The sequence below is a fragment of the Zonotrichia leucophrys genome, chromosome 10 (assembly GCF_028769735.1).
Source record: "Zonotrichia leucophrys gambelii isolate GWCS_2022_RI chromosome 10, RI_Zleu_2.0, whole genome shotgun sequence".
NCBI classification, from domain to species: Eukaryota; Metazoa; Chordata; class Aves; order Passeriformes; family Passerellidae; genus Zonotrichia; species Zonotrichia leucophrys.
This window is the reverse complement of record NC_088180.1, coordinates 5,449,856-5,470,858: the sequence shown is the minus strand read 5'-3', so window position 1 is coordinate 5,470,858 and position 21,003 is coordinate 5,449,856. Positions and strand designations below refer to the sequence as shown.

The window sequence follows — 21,003 nt, the reverse complement described above, 5'->3', positions numbered from 1 at the left end:
CCCTCGGGGCGCGGCCTGGCCCCGCACGGCCCCGGGAGCGGCGGAACACGCGCGGCTGCGGTGCCGGTGCGTGGGGAAGGGCGGGAGGCCGGGCGGGCTGGGGGGGCTCCGGCTGGGCACTTTACCCGGGGCACGGGCGGCTGAGGGGGTCCCAGCGCGGGAAGGGCCGGCGAGGGGCGGGCATGCCAGAATGGCAGCCCCGGGAGCCGCTCGGGAGCGCGGGCCCCGCCATCCGCAGCACCTGGAGAGCGGCTCCAGAGAGCCGGCTGCCCCTGGGCTCCCGCCCTGGCAGAGCTCGGCCCGGGCCCACCGGCGCGGCAGCCGTGAGAGTGAGGGCTGCAGGCAGCCCGGAGAGTGCTTGGCACCGAAAATAGCCTGTCAGCAGCAAACAAGAGTGTGATAAAATGTTCCCAGCGACAGGGCGAGGACCAATGGCCATAAACTAAAACGCAACGAGTTTCACCTCAGCATGAGGAGGAGCTGCTCACTGAGGGTGGCGGAGCACTGGGAGGGCTGCCTGGGGTGGTCAATGGAGTCTCCCTGTCCGGAGACATTGCAAATCCACCTGGATGGTTCCTGTGTCACCTGCTCCAGGTGACCCTGCCTGGGCAGGAGGGTTGGACTGGATGGTCTCCAGGGGTGCCTTTCAAACCTGACTATTCTGTAAAAATTACAGGACTTGCCTATTTGAATTCCAGGTTCACTTGCTGATGTAAATGCAAGCTTGAGATTACTTTTCCATTTTTTAAGCCACTTAAAGGCGGCTGCATTGCCTGTGGTGTGCTTCCCTGTGTGGTAAGACAAGCTAAAGGACAGTAGCATTGTAAGTTAAAAGATTGCTTGACTTCTCTGCCTCTCTTCTGTTCATCTTGGTTGCATCTGGTACCTTGGAAGACCACTCATTCAATGTATTTTTTATTTCAAGGCATGTCAGAGGATTACAGATGGAAAAGGAAAAGCCAAGGAAAGTCTTTTAAGTATTGCAGAATAAAGAAATGTGGCCTGAATGGAGTTGTCTGGGCCATGTAATCGCTGTGAAGTTTTGTAATGGCAGAAGCTAGGTCTTCAGGAATCAAAAGATCCCAAACAAGTTTGTCACTCAGTAAAAGTAAGAAGAAAAAGGAAACAACAAAAAAAGTGGAAGTTACAGGAACGCCATCTACACCTTCAGCATCATCCTCTATTACTTCCTTTTTTAACAATGTTCCCCCTGCCAAAGTTAGCTGTCCCATGTGTGGGCAATTGGTGCCAAGATATGGAATAAATAAGCACATTGATGAAACATGTCAGAGAAACCGTGGTGAGATTGGTGCCATTGATGCTACACTGACTTCTTTTAGGAATAAGAGTCCCCCAGCTGCAAATCTGAGCAATAATTCCAGCTCATATTTTTCAAAAAACATCTTAAATCTAGAAGCAAGTCCTTCCAAAAGTAATTTATTGAAAGGAGGAGGGAGTGCAGCCCAACAGACTAGTCCGTATTTCAGCAGTAATAGTTCACTGTTGAGTGTGAACAGTGAATCCCAGGCCAGAACAGTTAGAACAGTCTCCTTGGGAAGCTTGTCTGCCAAACTGTCCAGGAGACGCTGCCTGCAGGGAGGAAAGCAGGTCCTGTATGAGGAGATCAACTCTTCACCTCCAGCTGTTCTCAGTGCCTGTGGAGCTGCTGCAGCCCCCGACGATGATGATGGGGATGAGACTGATGCTGGGCAGAGTTCTCAGAAAGAAAATCAGCCTTCTCAGAGAGAGCACCAGGAACATTTTTCAAAGAGGGAACCCGAGTTTCAAAATGAAATAAACAAATGTAATCAAGAAGACCTTGTGGATATGGTTCAAGTACAATTACTGGCTGATAACAGTAAGGACAAAAGGTTCCCATCTGGTACAAGGAGCACCAAAGCAGAAAGCAGCTCTGAAGGTGGGATACTTAGTCCTGATAGATGTGAAACATCTCTGGCCATCCACACTTCAGCAGAGCTGACCAGTAATTTGGACATTGAGACTCAGCCTCACACTGAGGTTACTCCTTCACAGACAGAAGTGAACAGTGGGACAGAAAATTGCTTTGGCAGGGATGATGCAGAGGTACTTCCTGTGGAAGTTCTTGAAGACTTTGAGAATGACATGAACCATCCTCTGTTAGAAACTGTGGAAAAGTCAGAATCTCAGGATTCCACTGGGGACATTCTAGATAAAATAGATGAGGTCCTCTCTGTGCCCAGCTCTCCTGGTCACCCCTACTACCTCCAGAATTTTCTAGTAGTGCTGCGGGCAGTATTGCAGAATGAAGATGATGTCAGACTATTTAATGAACAAGATTTGAACATTATAACCAAGTTCTACAAATTATCAGGTATCTTTTTATTTTAAATACATTTCCACATTCACTCTTGTAGTGGAACATTCTTGCATAGTTTTATGTCAGAAGTGCTAAATCAATTAGCCATGTAACTTGATCTACTTTTTAAGGGAAGAAGCTGCTTCTTCTCAGGAGATGTACCCCTTTTTTAAAATAAACTCTGCTAATGTAGTTAGGTGCAGTTCCTGAGGGAGTGTGGGGACACAGCCTCCCTCAGCCGTCCCAGCAGCCTGGCTTGCATCCTGATGGGTCTGAGCTGGCCATGGGCACAAGCAGCCAAAGCAGGGGGGTCTGCAGAGCACTCCAGACCATGAGAATATTACAGCAGGGACAGCTTGGAGCTTGGTAATGCCTTGTTTATCTTGTGGTGGTTAAAGGGGAATATGTAAAGAAAGAAAGCAACAAAAGTCTTATTACTGGCTCTCTGAAGCAAGCAGTAGGTGCACATCATTTGCATCCAAAGATCCAGGAATAAACTCACTGTTAGGCCAGTAATGCATGCTGGCATTGGCTACTTTGACAAACACTGAAAGAGATGTTCAGGATGCACCTTCCCCATTTCCCCACTCTGTTCCCTGGATGTGAACAACACTGGTCAGTAACAGGACCTTGTTCTGATAGATAAGAGAGCTTCTTGTTTCTCTTTCAGTACTGTGAGTTGGGAGTACAGGAAGAATTACTGCAAAGTGGTGCTGATAAATCCATGTCTGCACTGGATGAAACAATCTCTCTTTGCAGGGTAGGAAAGATGCAGCAGTTGAGCTGTGAGAAGTGAGAGGATAGCACTGAGTCAATAGATAACAAATCCTGGACAACTGGCAGATGGATGTCATTGCCTTCAAGAAATACCAGGCAGGATACTTTGAAAGTTCAGGTAGATGAGTTATCTGTCCCACATGAGAAGTGTCTACCCATTTCTGTTGTCATAACACAAAAAGCCAAACACACACCTGTTTAGTGCGATGAAGTTGCTTGAATATAAATATTTTCCAGTATTTAATTATTTTCTGCAGAAATGTCTACTATTCTTCAGTGACTTGTCTCTGACTCAGTGTAAGTTTATGAAGCTTATTATGAAATTATTATTGCAGCCCTAGTTTGTTCAGTTCCATGGCCTGGAGAAGGAATGTCAGTGTATTTACCTTTTTCCTTTCTCCGGAATGATAAAAACTGGGGACAGACTTTAAAGGAGTTAAACCCCACAGAGAAAATGACAAGCTTGCATGTGTGAATGTAGTTCTCCCAGTGAACTGATCCTGGAAACATTCTATTAAAAAGAGGCTGAAAAAGTCTTATAAGGACAGGAGAATTATTAAATAAACATTTAATGTTTATCTGCCAGTTCTTAAGCATATCTAGATCTTTTAGTGTTTCAGTGTTTTTTTATTAATGATCAGGTTCAGTTAAGCAGCAACAGACAGGGGTAAAAAATTAGAAGTTAATGGGGGTTGAATTAAGTAGTCAAAAGGTTGTTGAATGTAGTAATAATAGCTAGACTATTTTCAATTAAAATTTAATAAGCTATTTTGTTGAATTTCAGCATTGTTAGTATTTAAAAAGTCTTTCTAAAAGGTACTTTAAAAGAATACATCCCTGATAAAAATCAAATGAATAGGAGTTTTTTTCTCATTGCTTCCTTTCAGTAGATGTATTAGTATAATTTGACTTATCTTTGGAAAAATAAGGACCTGAAGAATGCTGCACAGAGAAATATTCTGTGATTATGAAATTATTCTGTCAGACTGCAGCTTCTTTTGTTCTCTAGCATGAAATATTTGGTTATTGAGTGACTCTTTAACAAAGCAAAAAGACCTGCTTAACCAACACAAAATGCAGGGCTGAAAAATGAAGTTCTCTTTTTCTATAAAACTAAATATTTCTTGAAGGGTAAGCATGTCAAAAGGCATTTTAGTAATGTCCATTACCTACAAAACATGTTGTAATACTTTTCTACCCACAAGACTTAAAAATTCTAATGAACTTATGAATTACCTGGAATGGTAAGTCTGGTATTTTACCAAGTCTGCTTGTAGAACACAGGGAGATTTAAAATGTATTTTAGAGAGTACCTGCATCAGAGTGGTTTTTCAGGTTAATGTGGTGATTGTGCCTAGTACTGTGTTTAGAATTGACTCTTCTTTTTGTCCTTCCCTGCTTTAAATAACATTTGCAGTTGGTGGGCAGAAGTTGTATGTGAGACTTTTTCAACGCAAGCTGAACTGGTTAAAGGTGAACAAAATAGAGTATGGGGAGATAAGTGTGGATTTGTCACCAATAATTGAAGAACTGGCTGAAGCCAGATTCCTACAAACAGGTAAGGCCAGCAGTAGTAAACCTTTAAATACTACAAATAAAATGTGAAGTTGTGTCAGGTTAGAGATCAATGCAGTGCATGCTTGTCTGTGCCTTGGGGAGAGAATAGAGGAGCAGAATAAAGGCTTCAGGTGGATGAGTGGTCTTGTGAAAATACAAATTGTGCAGATTAGATAATGGAGAAGACCAGCTTTTCTGAACAGTGGTTTTTTATAACTCAACAGAATTTTTTAATCTTTGCAGTTGTTTTGAAGTTGTGAAGGGTGTTCTTTTTCTGGTTATTCCTTTCCTTCAAAGTAGACCTGTGTAAAGGTCCAGAAGAAGGTGCAGAAGAATTTCAGGGTGAACCAGATAGCATTGTTAATGCATTTTTGTAGAACCTGATGCCTGTATAGCTTAGGTCAAAGTTACAAGGTGCTAATATAGCTTGAGTTGTAAGATATCAATATAACCTGATATATCTATATAACCTGATGTCAGTATAACCTGAATCATAACTTTTATACATGTATAACCTGAATCACAGCTTTTTATACCTGTACAATCTGAATCATAACTTTTATACCTGATATAAATAACTTTTATACAATGTAATGTAGTATATGGTTAACTAGTTGGTTAATGCTGAACAGACAAAAAAGAAGAAAAAAACCTCACCATATTGATAGCTTTAGAGATAGATAAACATAGTACTATTGAGAAATTGGCAAATGTAAAGTCAATTAGCCACAAAATAACAAATTTAGGCAGGTTAGGACCAGACAGACCAAGGAACACAGTAACTGTGCCTGCTCCAAAAGCAATGTTGAAAATTTCAGATGCAAGGAAGACTTTAGAAGCCTTTATTAAAGACCCCTGATGAGCCCTGAATTAGGGAGGTGCAAACACAGTGCAAAAGAACTGTCTAATAACACTCAGATCATACCATGTAAATTGATTTTGGCACCTGTGTGACGATGTTATAGTGACAGAGTAACATCAGGCAGTACTTACTGTATAAATATACCACAGCACCTGGCACAGGTGGGTGAGTTAGGTGGAGAAATCCCCCTCACCTGCAGTGCTGCAATAAATAAATACCTGCTCTATGGGGTTTAAAAATAAAAACCAGTCTATGGGGTTTTATTTCCAGCCTAACTTTGGGGCATCAAACCTAAATCATTAGATTGGTACTAGGTTGTATGAATGTACTGTGAGCTGTTGCTTAACACCATATTATAACACAATGAATATATGTGGATAATTTTACTTTTAGAATCTGAATTGGAAGACCTGTGTGAAGGGTTGGATTTGCTTTCAGCCCCTGAGCTAAAAACACTGGCAAAAATCTTTCACTTGCCAAACCCAAATGGTCAGAAACAGCAACTCGTGGATGATTTTCTGAAGTTGTCAAAGCAGCGTTCCATCTTCAGCAGGAGTCAGGCTGGTATTGGGACAGTGATTTTAAAAAGGTAAATGTTTACAGCTAAATTTTGCAGGTGAATGGAAGTTGTGCTTCAGATGACTGAAATCTAGATGCCTTTTCAAGAGAGGAATGCATTTATTTATTAATAAAAAGAGTGGTATTATATTTCAATTCACAGTGAGTCAAAGAGAAGGGTAAATACTAAACTGCATATTCTCTCTGCTTCTTTCAAGGAAAATCAAGTTTATGCATTAATTGCCTTGAAAAAAAATTTCTCATGCTTCATTCAGTATGTTATTTTTTAAAAGTCATGGTAAAAAGCATGTTAGAGTACTTTGATTTGTCCTTGCAGGGTGAAGGAGCTGGCTGGAAGGTGTGTCAGGGTGTGCAGGGATGCGCGGGCTGTGTTCTCCCGAGTGCTGCTGCTGTTTGCGCTGCCCGAGTCGCTGGAGGAGGAGGAGGCTGGCAGTGCTGGGCAGGGCCTGCTCTCCACCGTCCTCAGGGCAAACATGGGGCACATGGTGTTCCCCACTTACACAGTAAACAGGAAAACACAGGTCTTCCAGGACAGAGAGGACCTCATCAGGTAGGGATGGATTTGGCAGCTTGGAAATCTGTTTGTTTCTAAAAGAGCTTTACTGTAGCACTTGTGCAGGCAAATAAGGATTCAAATGTAGAACTCCAGATGTAAATATGTAGATGTGTTAATTTTGCAATTATTTTAAGTACATTTTTGTATTGAGGTAGGACTTGTAATTCACAGTGGCTTGCATTTTGGAGCAAAATAGCTTATTTATTTGCTTCATGATCATGTGATGGAAGCTGTTTCTTCATTTGCTGTGCTGATTCTGAGCTAAAAAAAAATATATTCTCTAGTGTTAAATAAATTTAAACATAATGTTCCCTGCTAGTTTAAACTCTGCTAACCCTACAAGATTAAGAATAAAGATGGCTGCATGGTTCAATGTCTTTAGAGACTGTAAGGGAAAGAATTTATTTCTTTCAACTGTAGATGCTTTGCAAGTGTAATAAAGTTGTGGATTTTTACCCACAGGTATGCAACTGCTGTTCATCTGTCAAATGATATAGCCACTGCAATGGTAAATGGGAGCTGGGAAGAAGCCAATAATCTCTATTTGTACGCTAAAGAAACCTGGAATGAACTGAAGAATCACCCCTCTTTGAGGTACTGATCTGGAAACTGTGAAGTGCATTATCTTACCTTGGGTACTTTTTCTTTGGAGAGAGGCTTATCAACTAGGGATGGTATTTAACCTGATAAAGCAAGAGACTTTAATGCTCTTGAAAGCTTGGAACTTCCTGATTGTTTAGCTTTTAAGTTACAATATGAAAAGACCTTTTTTATAAAATCTTGAGAAAGAGTTGGTAGGCATGGATATAGCACTAAAACAGTTCTGTTCTATGTGCCAGTGCAGGAGGATAGGAGTGCAGAAGGATAGGAGCCTTATTTTTCCCTTGCCATAGTGTTTTTTAAATGGCTTTCAAACAAATGGCAATAAGCAGAAAATTGACTGTGAACAAAAGATGTTGCAAATGTTATGGGAAAACATGCTGGGTTATTCATGTCTTTAGATTTCCTAGTGGGTGTTGCTCAGGAAATGTTACTGACTATCTGAGACCTGAAATGACATTTATTGGGTTTGAAGTGTTCTTCATCAGTTTTTCTTTTAATTATTTTGGTTCCTGGCTTAATGATATACCACAAGTTAAAGCCTTTAACACTTGGCATTATATTCAATTCCATGGCAACTAATTTAAAATAATATTCATAGAGGGTCATTTACACTGAAGACAGTGGAAAAATATTTTTTGATTTTAAAAAGGCATTCAAAAGACTTTGTCCTGAAATACAGAGGTGCCTACTGAAAAGATGTTGGTCTTCTTCTATGGCAGGAAATTCCTGTTCAAGTGCTTTTCTTTTGTTAGCTTTGTTTCTGAACTGGAACTGCTGACTTATGAGAATTAATTGGTAACAATATGTGATGTAGTACTTTGCTGTTCTGTGTCTGTTTTAAAACTGATTAACTGTGCAAATGCAGCTTGCACCTGCTCCCTAAGCCAAACTATTGCCTTACCTTTGGGTTCTTGACTTTGCAGCTGGGATACTCATTTCAGATCAATTTGGATATATAAGCATTTAGTTTGGTAAAAGCTTTAGGTATGAACATTCTTAGTAAAACTGACATCATTCAATTGATCTGAACTGCTCATATTTTTCAGCTATCACAGAACTTTACCTGATTACCTGCGGCGTTTCACAGTTGGCTGGGTGTACACGAGAATCCTTTCTCAAGGAGTTGAAATTCTGCAGAGACTTCACAAGTATAAGGTAAAGTGGTGAGGTGAATAGAAATATGTGCTTAATTTTTGTACATCAGTTTACATTTCTGATGTGGCTGGAAAATGGTGGTAATATTTGCCAAGGCTTGTTACAGTTCCAGTAACAAGTTACTTTTTAGGGAAAAGTGTCCCTTTTTTGTGCTGCTTTAGAAAGTTTTAAATCGTTTTGATTTCTGCTTATGCTTTGAAGATTTGCCATATGTAATGCACCATAAAACTATTGCTGAGATATGCTTGTTTCATTATTTAAAGATACCTGTGTTTCACTAGATTTGGCTATTGCTTTTAAATAAGAAAAATCTTGAAAGAGAATTCTTCTAGAAATCTCTGCCCCTTCCTTAGGGAATTAACATCTCCAAAGGCCTCTGACTTACATGTTAAAGTAAATCAGTTTATTTAGAAAAAGACTTCACTTCTGCAACAAAGCAACAAGTAATACTTAAGATACTTTTCATATGCAATGAGGATAAAAATGCTGTATTTTTGCAGTTAACCTTAAAGTTTACATAAAAATATCTCTATTCTAGAGTTTTTAAGATACACATATGGATCTGAAATGGGTATATTGGGTGGTGGAGTAAAAAGTAGGTTTGGATTGTCCAGGGCAAAGTTTCTGTACTATTCAGTAATTAGAAGGGAAAGTAACAAGCTGACTTGAACTTGGTTGTGTAACCAGTTAATAAAGGTGCAATCCCATGTCTACAGGAAGCAGTGCAGCAGCTGCAGAGCCTCCTGGCCCAGGATGTGTATTGTACTGACAGCAGGGGGAGATGGTGGGATCGGCTGGCTCTGAACTTGCATCAGCACTTGAAAAACACTAAGAAGGTATCTGGCAAGCTGGAAACACTGCAGACATTGTCTGAAAACATTTTTTAAAAGTATTTCTTACAGGAAGAACAGTGGAGTAGAGTCTCCTAAAAATGCAGATTTTGTTAGGAATCCTAAGGTCAGACAACCAGTTTCAACTAAGAAAACTAATCCACTTTTTTTAATCTTATACTGAGCTTTAGAAATTTAAAGGATTTTTTTTTTTACTGTACTAGTATAAATTTGAATCCAGAAGCCTCCTTGTGCAAAATGTTATTGATTGGAGATCTGTCATTTCCATCCTACAGTTAGAACTTCTGACGCTCCTGCAGTTAGAACTTCCCACTCAGTTAGCAAGCTGGCCCTGTCCTGCAGGCTCGTTCTTACACTCTCATGTTTGTGCTTGACTCAATTGCTCTTGAGCAGAGGGGTACACAGGGGTGCAGAGGGGCACAGAGGGTTGCAGAGGGGTGCAGAGGGGCACAGAGGGGTGCAGAGGGCTGCAGAGGGTTGCACAGGGATGCAGAGGGGTGCAGAGAGGTGCAGAGGGGCGCAGAGGGATGCAGAGGGTTGCAGAGGGATGCAGAGGGGTGCAGAGGGGTGCAGAGGAGTACAGAGGGTTGCAGAGGTCTGAGTGAGCCGTTGTTTGTGCCCTCTGTTTGCCAGGCCGTCGGCTGCATCCGGAGGGGGCTGGCGGACGCGGCCGTGCGCACCGGGCACCGCCTGTCGCTGTGCCAGCGCGCCCTGCGCATCCGCGACTCCCCCAGCTGCCGGCAGCTGCAGGGGCTGCTGCAGGACCTGCCCCTCCTCACCGTGCACGACGTCACTCACGTAAGCAGGAGCTGCAGCTCCTCCTGAGCTCTCTTACTTCACACAAGGAAAAGTAATCTGGAGACTTTTTACAAGCTGTGCTCAAGCCTCCGACTGACATGGTGCAGGAAAAGGAACACAAATGTGGTTTTTTGTTCTAAAACAAAAGCCTCTTGTAATCAAATACTTCTGCATTGGTCAGCTTCTTAGCTGAGGTTAGTCAGCTGTACGCTGATCTAATTTGCATTGCTTTGTATTTGTTATGGATGTGATCATCCATAAACTCCAGTAATTTATCAGTAATGCCCTCAGAGCCTTTCTGGCTGAAGAGTCTGATCAGATCAGTGCATTGTCTCTGGTGGCTGCAGGCCAAGCATTCTGTGTGATAGAAAAGGTAATAGTAACCTTAGCATGTTGTCAACATTAGATTAATGGCTAAAAAAGATGTTATTTTAGGAACCTTTAGAAGTTATGCAGTCTGAATATGTGTTATGCAAATATTCAGTGTGGGGCACTTGCATCATATTATAATGGATTTTAAAAAAATTATCTTTTCCATACCATTATAAAGATAATTCTGTCTGGGCTAAAGAGGATGATTTCACAGGAATGATGGATTAGATTTTATTCAGTTAATTTTTGGCAACAAATCTAGTTCTGATTTTAAGAAATCTGCAAAGGGGATTTTGGACTAAAGCTTATTGAATGTGATGCTGGAAAGTAACCAAATGTTTTAATATGTTCAGGTTACAATCAGTGGAAAGATGTGTCCTCAGACGGGAATGGGAAAATCTGTGTTCCTCATGGAGGATATTGGTGATGGAGAAGGAGGCCAGGACTGCAGTGTATCCACAGTCATGTGCTCAGTTGAGGAGCTGGCATTAACTCATTACAGGAGGAATGGCTTCGATCAGGGTAACAGTGCTGTTGCTTTGGGGGTATTTTGCAGTAAAATAACTGTGGGAATAAGTAAAGAAATCATTTACTAATCAGTTTAGTTAATAGACCAGTTTTAGCTGATTTTCTAGACCAGATTTTAAGCTAATTCTGTTTCCTTCCCGAACACCTCTTATACATCACTTCCTTACCAAAGTGCTCTAACATGTATTTTCAACTTGAACTGCTTTAATGATTTGCTGCCTTCATTTACCAAAGGTGATTTTGAAATATATTAGGAAAAACCCCAGTGTTTTTTCTTCATCTACACAGAAAATCACATAGTTTGCCTTCCTTACCATTGAACAGCTAAGGGTAAAACAACTTAGGTTAAAATGCTAGCATTATCATTTAAAGGAGTGTCCCTAAGGAAATGCAGGCCTCCGCTTATTATTGCTACTAGATGTCCATGAGAACAGTATATACCAATAGCACAAACACTGCAGGATTTATTGAAGAGGTTCTATTAGTAGTATTTAATGTATTTTTACAATTTAGGAGCTATGAAGCCATCAACTAGTAAGAACATATAGGTCTGTTTTACAGGAAAAAAAGCAAAGTACAAAAAGGTAGGCAAGTTATTTTTGATAAAATTTGTGCCTTTCTATAAAATATATATTTTAATACAGTTTAATTTTATTGATAATACTGTTGCAGCAAAAATGACCACATCAGAAGACAGTAAAGAGGAAGGGAACAATATTTAGAATCGGGGAGAATTGTGCTGAAATCCCCATTCAGTTCTTCACTCCCACCCACTCACCATTGGTCTTCTTGGCTCAGTTTTGAGCACACAGTGGCCATGTGTGATTTAGTGAGGATCCAGGATGCCCATTCCAGCTCCATCCACACACCCCAACACTCACATGCTCTGTCATATGTGTGAGGTACCCTGCATGTATAATGCACATACACTGCATTGTATGGTGTGTAATAACATACAACTCTGGGATCTGTATGTGTGATGGGTAACATTACACAAACTGCTACAAATAATGTACTGTGCTAACAGACTAATAACAAACACACATCACAGAGTGCCTGAGGGAGCTCTGGGGGTCACCCTGTCCAACCTCAGCTCAAGAGCCAGCTCTCCCAGACCATGTCCTGCTTTAGAGTATCCCAAGGAGGGTGAGTCCACAGCAGCCTGGGCAGCCTGTGCCCGTGCTCCATCACCTTCACAGGGAAAAAGTGTTTCCTTGTGTGCATACATATACATATACATATACATATACATATACATACCCATATATATAGTCATACATGTATGTGTTTCCCTATGTTCATGTATATAGAAATGCTCACAGAATCACAGAACCACTGAATGGTTTGGGTTGGGAGGGCTCACAGTGGGGTCATCTGGTCCACCCTCCGTGCTCAAGCAGAGTCATCCCAGAGCACAGGGCTTAGGATTGTTGTGGAATAGCTCCAGTGATTGTTAGAGTTAGCCCAGTAAGCTTTGTGGGGGCCAGGCAGGGATGGAAGCTGCTGCAGCTGAAGGCCCCTGGCCTGGGAGCAGCAGGCTTGGGGAATGGGGCAGAATGAGCTGCATTTGCAGCTGACACCAGCTGGCATGAGCCTGAACGTGGCATATTTCTGCTTTGGGTCATGATGGGTCAGTACCTCTTCACATGACATTGCTGTAGGAATTAATGTTTCCATTTTTATTAAACTCTGCCCTGTAGGTATTCATGGGGAAGGCTCAACGTTTATTACACTGTATGGGATTCTGATGTGGGATATCATTTTCATGGATGACATACCTGACGTGTTCAGAAATTCCTATCAGGTAATTTTGAAAGGCTTTCTTTATTTAATTTATTTTCCCATTGCTGTAGACTCAGTAACCATGTTAAAATCTTATATGGGATTTGATTAACATTTAATTCTGAGGGACTTTCCAGACAGATCTTGGTGTTTCCTTCATTTTATTATTTGTTATATTTGGTTTATTGTATTTTGTGGGATTCTGTGTGGTAGCCGTTTGTGTAAAGCTGAGTTAAAGCTGAATTGCTGCAGGGGCTTTCACACCCTGAGTGTGCAGCGCCGGCCCGGGGCCGCTGGGGGAGCCACCCGGCTTCATCACGGCTTTGTTCTTTCACCTCACACTGCTCACTGTGCCTGAGCTGTCTTATCCCGCTTCCAGATCCACCTGGAACTGCTCAGAGCGCTGGGAGTGCACAGGATTCTTTGTCTGTTAAAGGAAACCTCTGTCTAGGGTTCAAAACAGCAGAGCAGAGACCAAGATGGGACCAGTGTTTGTTGCACTGGCACTGGGTGTTAAACATAAGCTTTTTTCCCCCATTTAATAAATATTTATATGGTGGTCATGTTCTAGATAAATCAGTTCAATGTTTGATTGACTTTGTAGTTAAGAAAAATATGAAGCAGGACATTGTCATTCTGGGAACAGCTGCTGTGGGGGCAGTTCCTGAGAGCTGGATTTACCTTTTCATCCAGACATCCCCCCTGGATTTATACACTGACAGCTTCTATGAGAACAGGAGGGCTGTCATCGAGGCCAGGCTCCAGCAGCTTCACACAGCTTCCTCAGAGACACTGGCAGAGCTGGTTGCTGACGTCTGGAGCACTCAGGAGGGAAAAGCAGCAGCTCTGGTTAACTGGGGACGTTTTACTTCCCTCCAGCAAGTCCAGGTAAGTGGCTGTTGCCCAGCATGGGCACTCCAATTAGGCTTGACATTCAATTACCCATGGCCCTGGTGTGCTCGTGGCTTTATTGAGGCACTGAGCCGTGGCAGATGGAGAGTGGTGGGAGGCAGGAATTGGAATTAGGGATTATTGTGCTGATGTCCCTGCACAAGTAGTGTTACAATTTTCTCATATGGTCACTTTTCCTGTAACAGTAGCTGAGAACACAGCAGGAAAATTGATGTAAGAAGCACAGCAGGAAAATTGATGTAAGAAACATCTACTTATGTTTCTTGTTACGTTTCCTGAGACTGAACAAAGAGCTGAGGTGGGCCATGCAGTATTCTTGGAACAGTATTCTTGTGAGGGCTGTGACATGGTTCTGCAGGAAATTAAACCAACCCAAACCAGCTAGCAAAGCCTCTCTTGCAGAGCCTGGTCTCTTGCCTTGGAGGGAGGTTCCTGAGCGGTGTTTTCCAGCGGCTTTCCAGGGACCTGCGGCACTGCCGGGGCGGCCTGCCCGACCTGCTCGTGTGGCGCTCCCACAGCCAGCGCTTCAAGGTGGGTGGGGAGCACCGAGTACCCAGTGCTCAGCCGCCTTCCCAGGGTAAAACCCCAATGCCCAGTGCTCAGCTGCCTTCCCTCTGTGGAACCCCAATGCCCAGTGCTCAGCTGCCTTCCCTCTGTAAAACCCCAACACCCAGTGCTCAGCTGCCTTCCCAGGGTAAAACCCCAACACCCTGTGCTCAGCTGCCTTCCCTCTGTGGAACCCCAATACCCAGTGCTCAGTTGCCTTTTCTCTGTTGACCCCCAACACCCAGTGCTCAGCTGCCTTCCCTCTGTAAAACCCTGCCCTTGTCAGCCCACACAAATGGTGATTTCCTTCGTGCAGCTCAGCCTCCCTGCCCCCATGGAGCACTGGGTGATTATCTGCTCCTCTAGTGGGTGTAGGGAGCAGACATGATCAGCACTGGTGTAGAAAAGGTCTTTGATTAATCATAATCTGAAGCACCTGTTACAATCAGCCACACAGTGACTGTTGTTAGCAAGGAGTTCTTCTGGCAGCACTTAGACAAAATGTGCACTATTTGAGTCCACAGCAACTGTGTCTGTGTCTGCTGCAGAAATTGAGTAAACAGTCATGGGTGGTGCCTTGCACAGTAGTGGAATAGCTGCTAGAGGACTATTGGACATCTCATCTGTTGGAGCCACTTGTTATGTGTTTATGGTACAGAGCTGAATAGCAGAAATTAGTTCTCTAAGGCACCTGGATAAGTTGCTGTCAGTATCAGCTGGAACAGGTGAGGGTGCAGACAATTGATTTTGCAGTATGAGAAATCTTCATTCACCAGGGCTTCTCTTTGTGTTTTGGTGGGTATTTACTATATAAAATTTCATTCTCTTCCAGTTAAAAATTTGAAATATGGGGTAATTATTCAGCACCCCACTGGACCCTCCATTGTGCTAAGATCTCCATTATTTTTGTTGCAAGTAACAGCTGTTAAAAAATACTTCTTGTGTGGGAGCTAGTGATCCTTCAGTTCCTGCAGGGACACACTTGTAACCATGCCCCTTTCCTTGTAGCTGGTGGAGGTGAAGGGCCCCAACGACCGCCTGTCTCCCAAGCAGGCGCTGTGGCTGAGTGAGCTGCACAAGCTGGGGGCTGCAGTGGAGGTTTGTCACGTGCAGGACGTTGGGGGCAAGAGCAAACGCCTCAGCTGACACGGGTTGGATCATGTGGGCAACTCGGGTGTTCCTAAAGGAATGGGTCGCACACACCAATGACTGCTGATTAATAAAAATAGTTTCTTCTAAAATTCTGGTTTCTTGCAACATTACCATAGTCCTTTTTAGCACAAAACATTCTAAAATGTAATTTGAGAAAACTGCCAATATCATTTACTGCATGTCACTTTGTGTTGAGGAGAGCCCTTCCTTTCTCTCCTCAATTCCTGACTTATTCTGTGAGGTAATCTGGGCTTTGCCCAGCGAGGAGAAGAGCTGCCTTCAAGTGTGAAGACCTGAGACCATCTCTGCCATACAGAAACTGGGCCATCAGGTGCTGCTCATTTGCAGGGTGTCCTAAATTCATTATGTTGGGCAAGTCTCCTTGCAAGGTTTGAGTTCAGCCCCTTGCCAGGATTGTCAGGTCCAGTGTGATTCTCTGTCTGTCCCCACTTACCGTGATGTATTTGAATTTTGCACTTGTACATAAACAGATAGAGGTGGCAGAGAGTAGGGCATAAAGCATTAATGCTGTTCTAATGTGTATGAAAGGATAATTTATTTAACAGCCCCTTCTGTTTATGTGTATTACCTGTATAAAGGGGAATATTTCTGGTAGCAGACAGGAGTTGGTCAGTGCCAAGATGACCACATTCAGTACAGTCAGTTCTGCCCCACATAAATTGATGTGTTTGCTCATTCAGAAGTATGTCAGTCAACTGGAACTAAAAAGATGAATTCCATTTTAAGACACCAAAATCCTGTGGGTTTCTCCTAATTTTAACACACAGCCAACATCTTTTCTTTGGAGTCTTCATTCTCATACTAAGTTCCCTTCTGTGAGAAATTCTGTTCACTATGCAAACTGCAGACACTAAAACAGAACATAGCAAGAAATAAGATAATTTGCACATCATTTTTATTAATCATCTTTCTATAGCACAGTGTCCATGCTTTTCTTGGAAAAAACCACACACACACTTTTTGTTAGAGGAAGAAATCACCTGAAATTCACTGTGGAAAGGTACGAACTTTTATTGACTCTAATTTATTTCACATTCACAACTCAGCATCAGGATTTTATAATCTTCCTGCCACTGCTACTCAGTAAATCATTATCAGGCACAAAGGTTTTAGTTTCAGTTGAAATGGTGAATTCTAAACCATCACAGCAACAGCATTAGAAACCTACTGCCTAGAGCAATTTGAGGTACAAATTTCTGTCTCTTGGTTAGAGGCAAATTTAAGATTTCGTCCTTTGCTTAAATACACGTTAGAATTTTTTGGTTTTAATATATTTCCATCTGAGAATAAGCCAAAAGGTTTGCCCAGCTTGCTACATTTTCATTGAAACACAAGGCAGTTAATTGTTCAGAGTGGTATTGCAGGCAGCTGCACACAAAGCACACGTGCAGCCTGGGCAGACACACCAAGTTCTCAGTGCACTCCTGGGGCCACAGGGCAGTGCCTGAGGCTGAGGGGGCACCACAGCCCTGCACTGGGGCCAGCAGCTGCAGCAGCAACTGCAGAGCTCCCTGTGTGGTACAAAGCCATGACTCAGCCAGGAACAGCTGCAGCAATGCACATTTTCTACAAACACAAAAGGATGAGCTGCTTGGGAGCTTTCTACTCTGCAACACAAAGATGGCATTTAACAGTATGTTGCTTTAAATGGTGAACAGAAATGAAAATTTGGAAATACGTGTACATATATATACAGAGACATATATATACACACTTGCATGTCAGTATTCTGTACACAGAGTTAAGATACATACTCACACCCCAAAATTGCTTTTGAAAGTTATTAAAGATATTCAGAACAATCCCTACTGACTTGATAAGGCAACTGTGCAGAGTGGAGAATATTCAAAATCAACACTTGGTACCTGTCCTTCAAAAGTGAATCTGAAAGTAGTGAGCTGTTGAACTCAGAGGAAGCAGCAGCATCCACAGGGACAGCAGCTCCTCAGCAAGGAAGCAGAACCTTGTCTTCAAGCCTAGGGAAAGTTGGAGCCCTTCCCTTCCTCTCTGCAGGAGGTGCCCCCTTCTCAGCCTCTGCTTACCTAATTCCCTTTTTGGAATTGTAAAAATTTCTTTTTAAGTCTGTTTGGCAAATAGATATTTCGACAGGTTTTATTTATTATAAAGGCATATTATTTTTAACCCTCTCCCATGCTATATATATAAAATACAAAGTCCCTCTGCAGCATCTGTACACATCTTAGAACTGAAATGTAAAAATGTCTGAAATCTCCTTATAAAAGACAATTCTGTTTAAATATAGTACCCATTTTTCCCCCAAAGGGTACTAGCCTAAACATTTCTTAATTCCACCAGCTGCTTTTGTGGAGTAATTTATTTACACAGTTTTGGTACCTTTAATCCAAAGAAGTTATGCTTTTAAGGAAAGAAAAAAAAAAAAGACATTATAGTTTTGACTGTCATTTTAAAAGGAAAACAAAATTGGTACCAAAAGACACTAAGCACACAGGTTGAGGTCTTTATGTCAAGTATCAGGCCAGGGAAAGCAGTAAGCTAATGGGAAAAGAGGAATGGCAAAAGCAAACTAAAACAAACGTTTGAATAATGAACAAGTGAGATGACTACTGCAGCAAGCTTGGGAATAAACACAACTGGTTTGTGGACCATTCAACATGCTCAGCTCATCTTGCAGCATAATTAGGCAATTGAGGTGAATACACGTTTTTTCCTCACAAACAGTTGCCCAGGAGCCCTGGCATTGTGTCACAACAGCCTGTGCCTGCCCATGCCGTGCACAGCACACACACAACAGCTTCTTTGCATAGGAACGGGTTTGGAAGCTTGGTAAGGTAAAAAAGGAACCCCCTCCCCTGACATTGTTCACCTCTGCATTGGCCCTGCCCGGCTTCCCTCTCCAGCCCCAGCAGTGCAGGCAAAGCACAGCCTTGGAGCCAAACCCCACTTTGTGATTGAGGCTGTGCTGAACATCAGTTTGGGTTTACAAACAAACATCTCCAAGTCTTATCCCCTCCCCCTTTTCACACTTGAATTGACTGCATATTCCTATCCTGCAGCTTTCTTTTTCCTCCCCCTGAGAAAACTGAGAGCAGCTCTGAGCCCATTCTATAAGGCCTTTGGTGCCCTAAACTGGTGAGGCAATACCTGGATGGAGGCTCAGTGTCAGTTCAACAGTGTTGGTGTTTATACAGAAATAATGTAATACAAAATACAGCCTTGCTGTTCAGAGAAGGCAGTTGACCATGGAGCCTTAACCTATAAGAATGACACAGCACTATTTCCCCAACCTCCTGGAATTCTTCACACTCCTTCCTTTCTCCCTGTGAGTCCTCCTGTGGCACAGCATCCAGGGAGAGGCATCATTTAAAAAGGTTTCAGAACAACAAGGAGGCTGCTGCATGAAGCAGAAGGAAGGAGGCTGTTGGATGTAATTCCCTCAGGCAGTGCTTGTTCATTGCACTGTCCCTATGGATATTCAGTCTGCAAAAAGAAGGCACCACTCACTGCTCTCCTTGCAGCACCTGCACCCCTGGTGGAAGTGGCAATGAGGAGCCAGTGCTCCTTTCTGGAACCCAGCAGGGCTCAGGTGTGAGTTCTGCTGAAAGCTACTTCATCCTGCAAAGAGATGAGGAGAGGGATGGCAGGGATTGGGACCTGTGCAGGGATATAATGCTGAGTAGTTGAGGTGCTCTTATAAAAAAAGGTGAGAGAGTCTTGTGGGAATTACAAACAAGTTTAACCTTAAAGAGGGGACACCTGCTGCTTCTTCTGGATGCCTGTTGTTTCCAGAAATGGAGAGGGGGAAGCAGGGGATGGAACAAGAACTTGCACAACAATCTGTTTTAAAAAGTTGGGGGGGGTGTCAGCTGCATTAAGAGTAATCCTGCTACTGTTTCCTCCCAAATAAAGGCACTTCTAAAGCTACTGCAATACCATATCTACAGTAAATGTTTTAAGGTTAACAGTGCATTGTCCTGATGTGGATTTCTATAGTCTACAGTCAAGCTCATGACAAAGAGCACAAATCTGACTAATGTTAATGAACACATTTTGGGAAGAGAAAGAAAAGGGAACAAGCCCTTCCATGGATACACTGCATTAGCACAATGTAGGGTGATCAGTCATGGAGCATTAGTGTGTTTGTATCTATGCAAGTAAGTGTTACTCCTGAAGAGGCAGACTGATAAAATAGTATATCCCAGATTTCAGCTGTCACTTCATCTCCACTGCAGTACTTTGGCTTTCCAAGCTGTTTTATCCAAGGGTCACTTCAGTCACTATCTGGAAAAACAAAGGTTATTTCAAGCAGAACCCTCGCTAACGACCACACCAAGCCTTTCAATTAGCTAATGAAATGCTCTATCACTTGTAATGAGCCAAACCCCCGGGAACAGGAGGAATTGGGGAGCAGAAGCCCCAGCAGATGAGAACTACTGAAGACAACATTGTGCGATTTGAAGCATGACTTGCCTTGCTTTTAAATATTTGTGCAAATCTTACGTAATGTTTGTATATAAAAATTATTACAGCTTTCAATGCCGCATTTAGCAGTGTTAAGTTAGAAAAGACAAAATGATATGCTGTATTCTCCTCAAACCTTTAAACCTCCACATCACCTCAGTCTTCATTTGCAAGCGTCTCGGTGGATAGCCAGATTTTGGCACCACTTAAAAATTTGCTTAAAGGTGTTCCCAAAATGCTCCGTTTGCATAGGTTCCCTACAGGAGAAAATGGGAATGAGGAGGAGAGAAAGTCTGGGGTGCCTGAGGTGTCATTTAAACCATTTGCTCTGAAGTACATCCTGCTTTGATCCAGTTCTGAGCAGTGGCCTGGCAAGGAGGAGTTGCTCTTGTACTGCCGCAGGCTGCGGTTTAACATGTCCACCTCGTCTGCCAGCACAGAAACTCTGTGGAAGGCGGTGATGGAGCCGCCGTGGCTGATCTGCGCCTCAGGAACCCAGCGGAAGTAGCAGAGTTTCCACAGTTTTATTTGTGTTCCAGAGAGATGGGGCAGAATGACGCCGTGCAAATCGACGGGCTTTGCAAACCAGTCTCTGAAGTACTGCTCCATGCTGTGGCTCTGCCCCTCTGCTGAGTGCAAAAACTCCGGCTTCAATTTTAGAATCAGAGAGTTTCTTCTTGGAACGAACTCCTGCTCACCGATGATTCCGTTCTTTATTGCTGGGGGGACACCTCGCAATGTGGAGCTGTAGTTTTTCTGCAGAAAAGAAATACTGGTAATTTTCCAGTTCTACATTCATTGGAATAGTAAATTTCCCTGAACTGCCAGGGTGCATCATCCAGACAAATGCTGTGACCTTTAAATAGTTCTGAGCTTCTGAGTCACTGCTGCAGGGCTCACAGGGCAAACTGTGGCCTTTAAAAAGAAATACTTTTTTTTTTGTAGCAACAAATGATAGACTTATAATCAGTATTTACTGAAATTACTGACAACCCCAGGGGAAAAAGTGGCCTGTCATCACTTTTCCAAAGGTGAAATAATGCAAATGTTGGCAGTGACTCGGCCACATCAGAAAATATCCTAAAACACAAGGCTCAATAATTTACATTGCTTCTTCTACAGAAAACAATTTCTTTAGGCTGGGAAGCCAAGACAAAGAAGGCTCCTACTGCTA

At 42.7% G+C, this 21,003-nt stretch overlaps 2 protein-coding genes across 5 annotated transcripts in view; one reads left to right on the top strand and one right to left on the bottom strand.

The window, feature by feature from the left end:
• Nucleotides 1–9: 9 nt before the first annotated feature.
• FAN1 (FANCD2 and FANCI associated nuclease 1) lies at nt 10–15,456 on the top strand. The gene is made up of 14 exons (XM_064722360.1): nt 10–66; nt 926–2,353; nt 4,533–4,673; nt 5,928–6,123; nt 6,430–6,663; nt 7,132–7,263; nt 8,319–8,427; nt 9,144–9,263; nt 9,912–10,076; nt 10,802–10,970; nt 12,677–12,780; nt 13,452–13,646; nt 14,073–14,201; nt 15,225–15,456. The coding sequence occupies exons 2-14, from the start codon at nt 1,048–1,050 to the stop codon at nt 15,360–15,362; spliced, it is 3,138 nt and encodes a 1,045-aa protein (XP_064578430.1). The 5' UTR covers nt 10–66; nt 926–1,047; the 3' UTR covers nt 15,363–15,456.
• An 811-nt stretch (nt 15,457–16,267) lies between these two features.
• The window catches only part of MTMR10 (myotubularin related protein 10), a 35,560-nt gene continuing 30,824 nt past the window's right edge, over nt 16,268–21,003 (bottom strand). For all 4 annotated transcript variants that reach the window (XM_064721902.1, XM_064721903.1, XM_064721905.1 and 1 more), the window contains one exon: nt 16,268–20,585. In XM_064721902.1, coding sequence (XP_064577972.1) covers nt 19,986–20,585 — 600 coding nt within the window. In that variant the 3' untranslated portion in view covers nt 16,268–19,985. The remainder of the gene's footprint in view (nt 20,586–21,003) is intronic.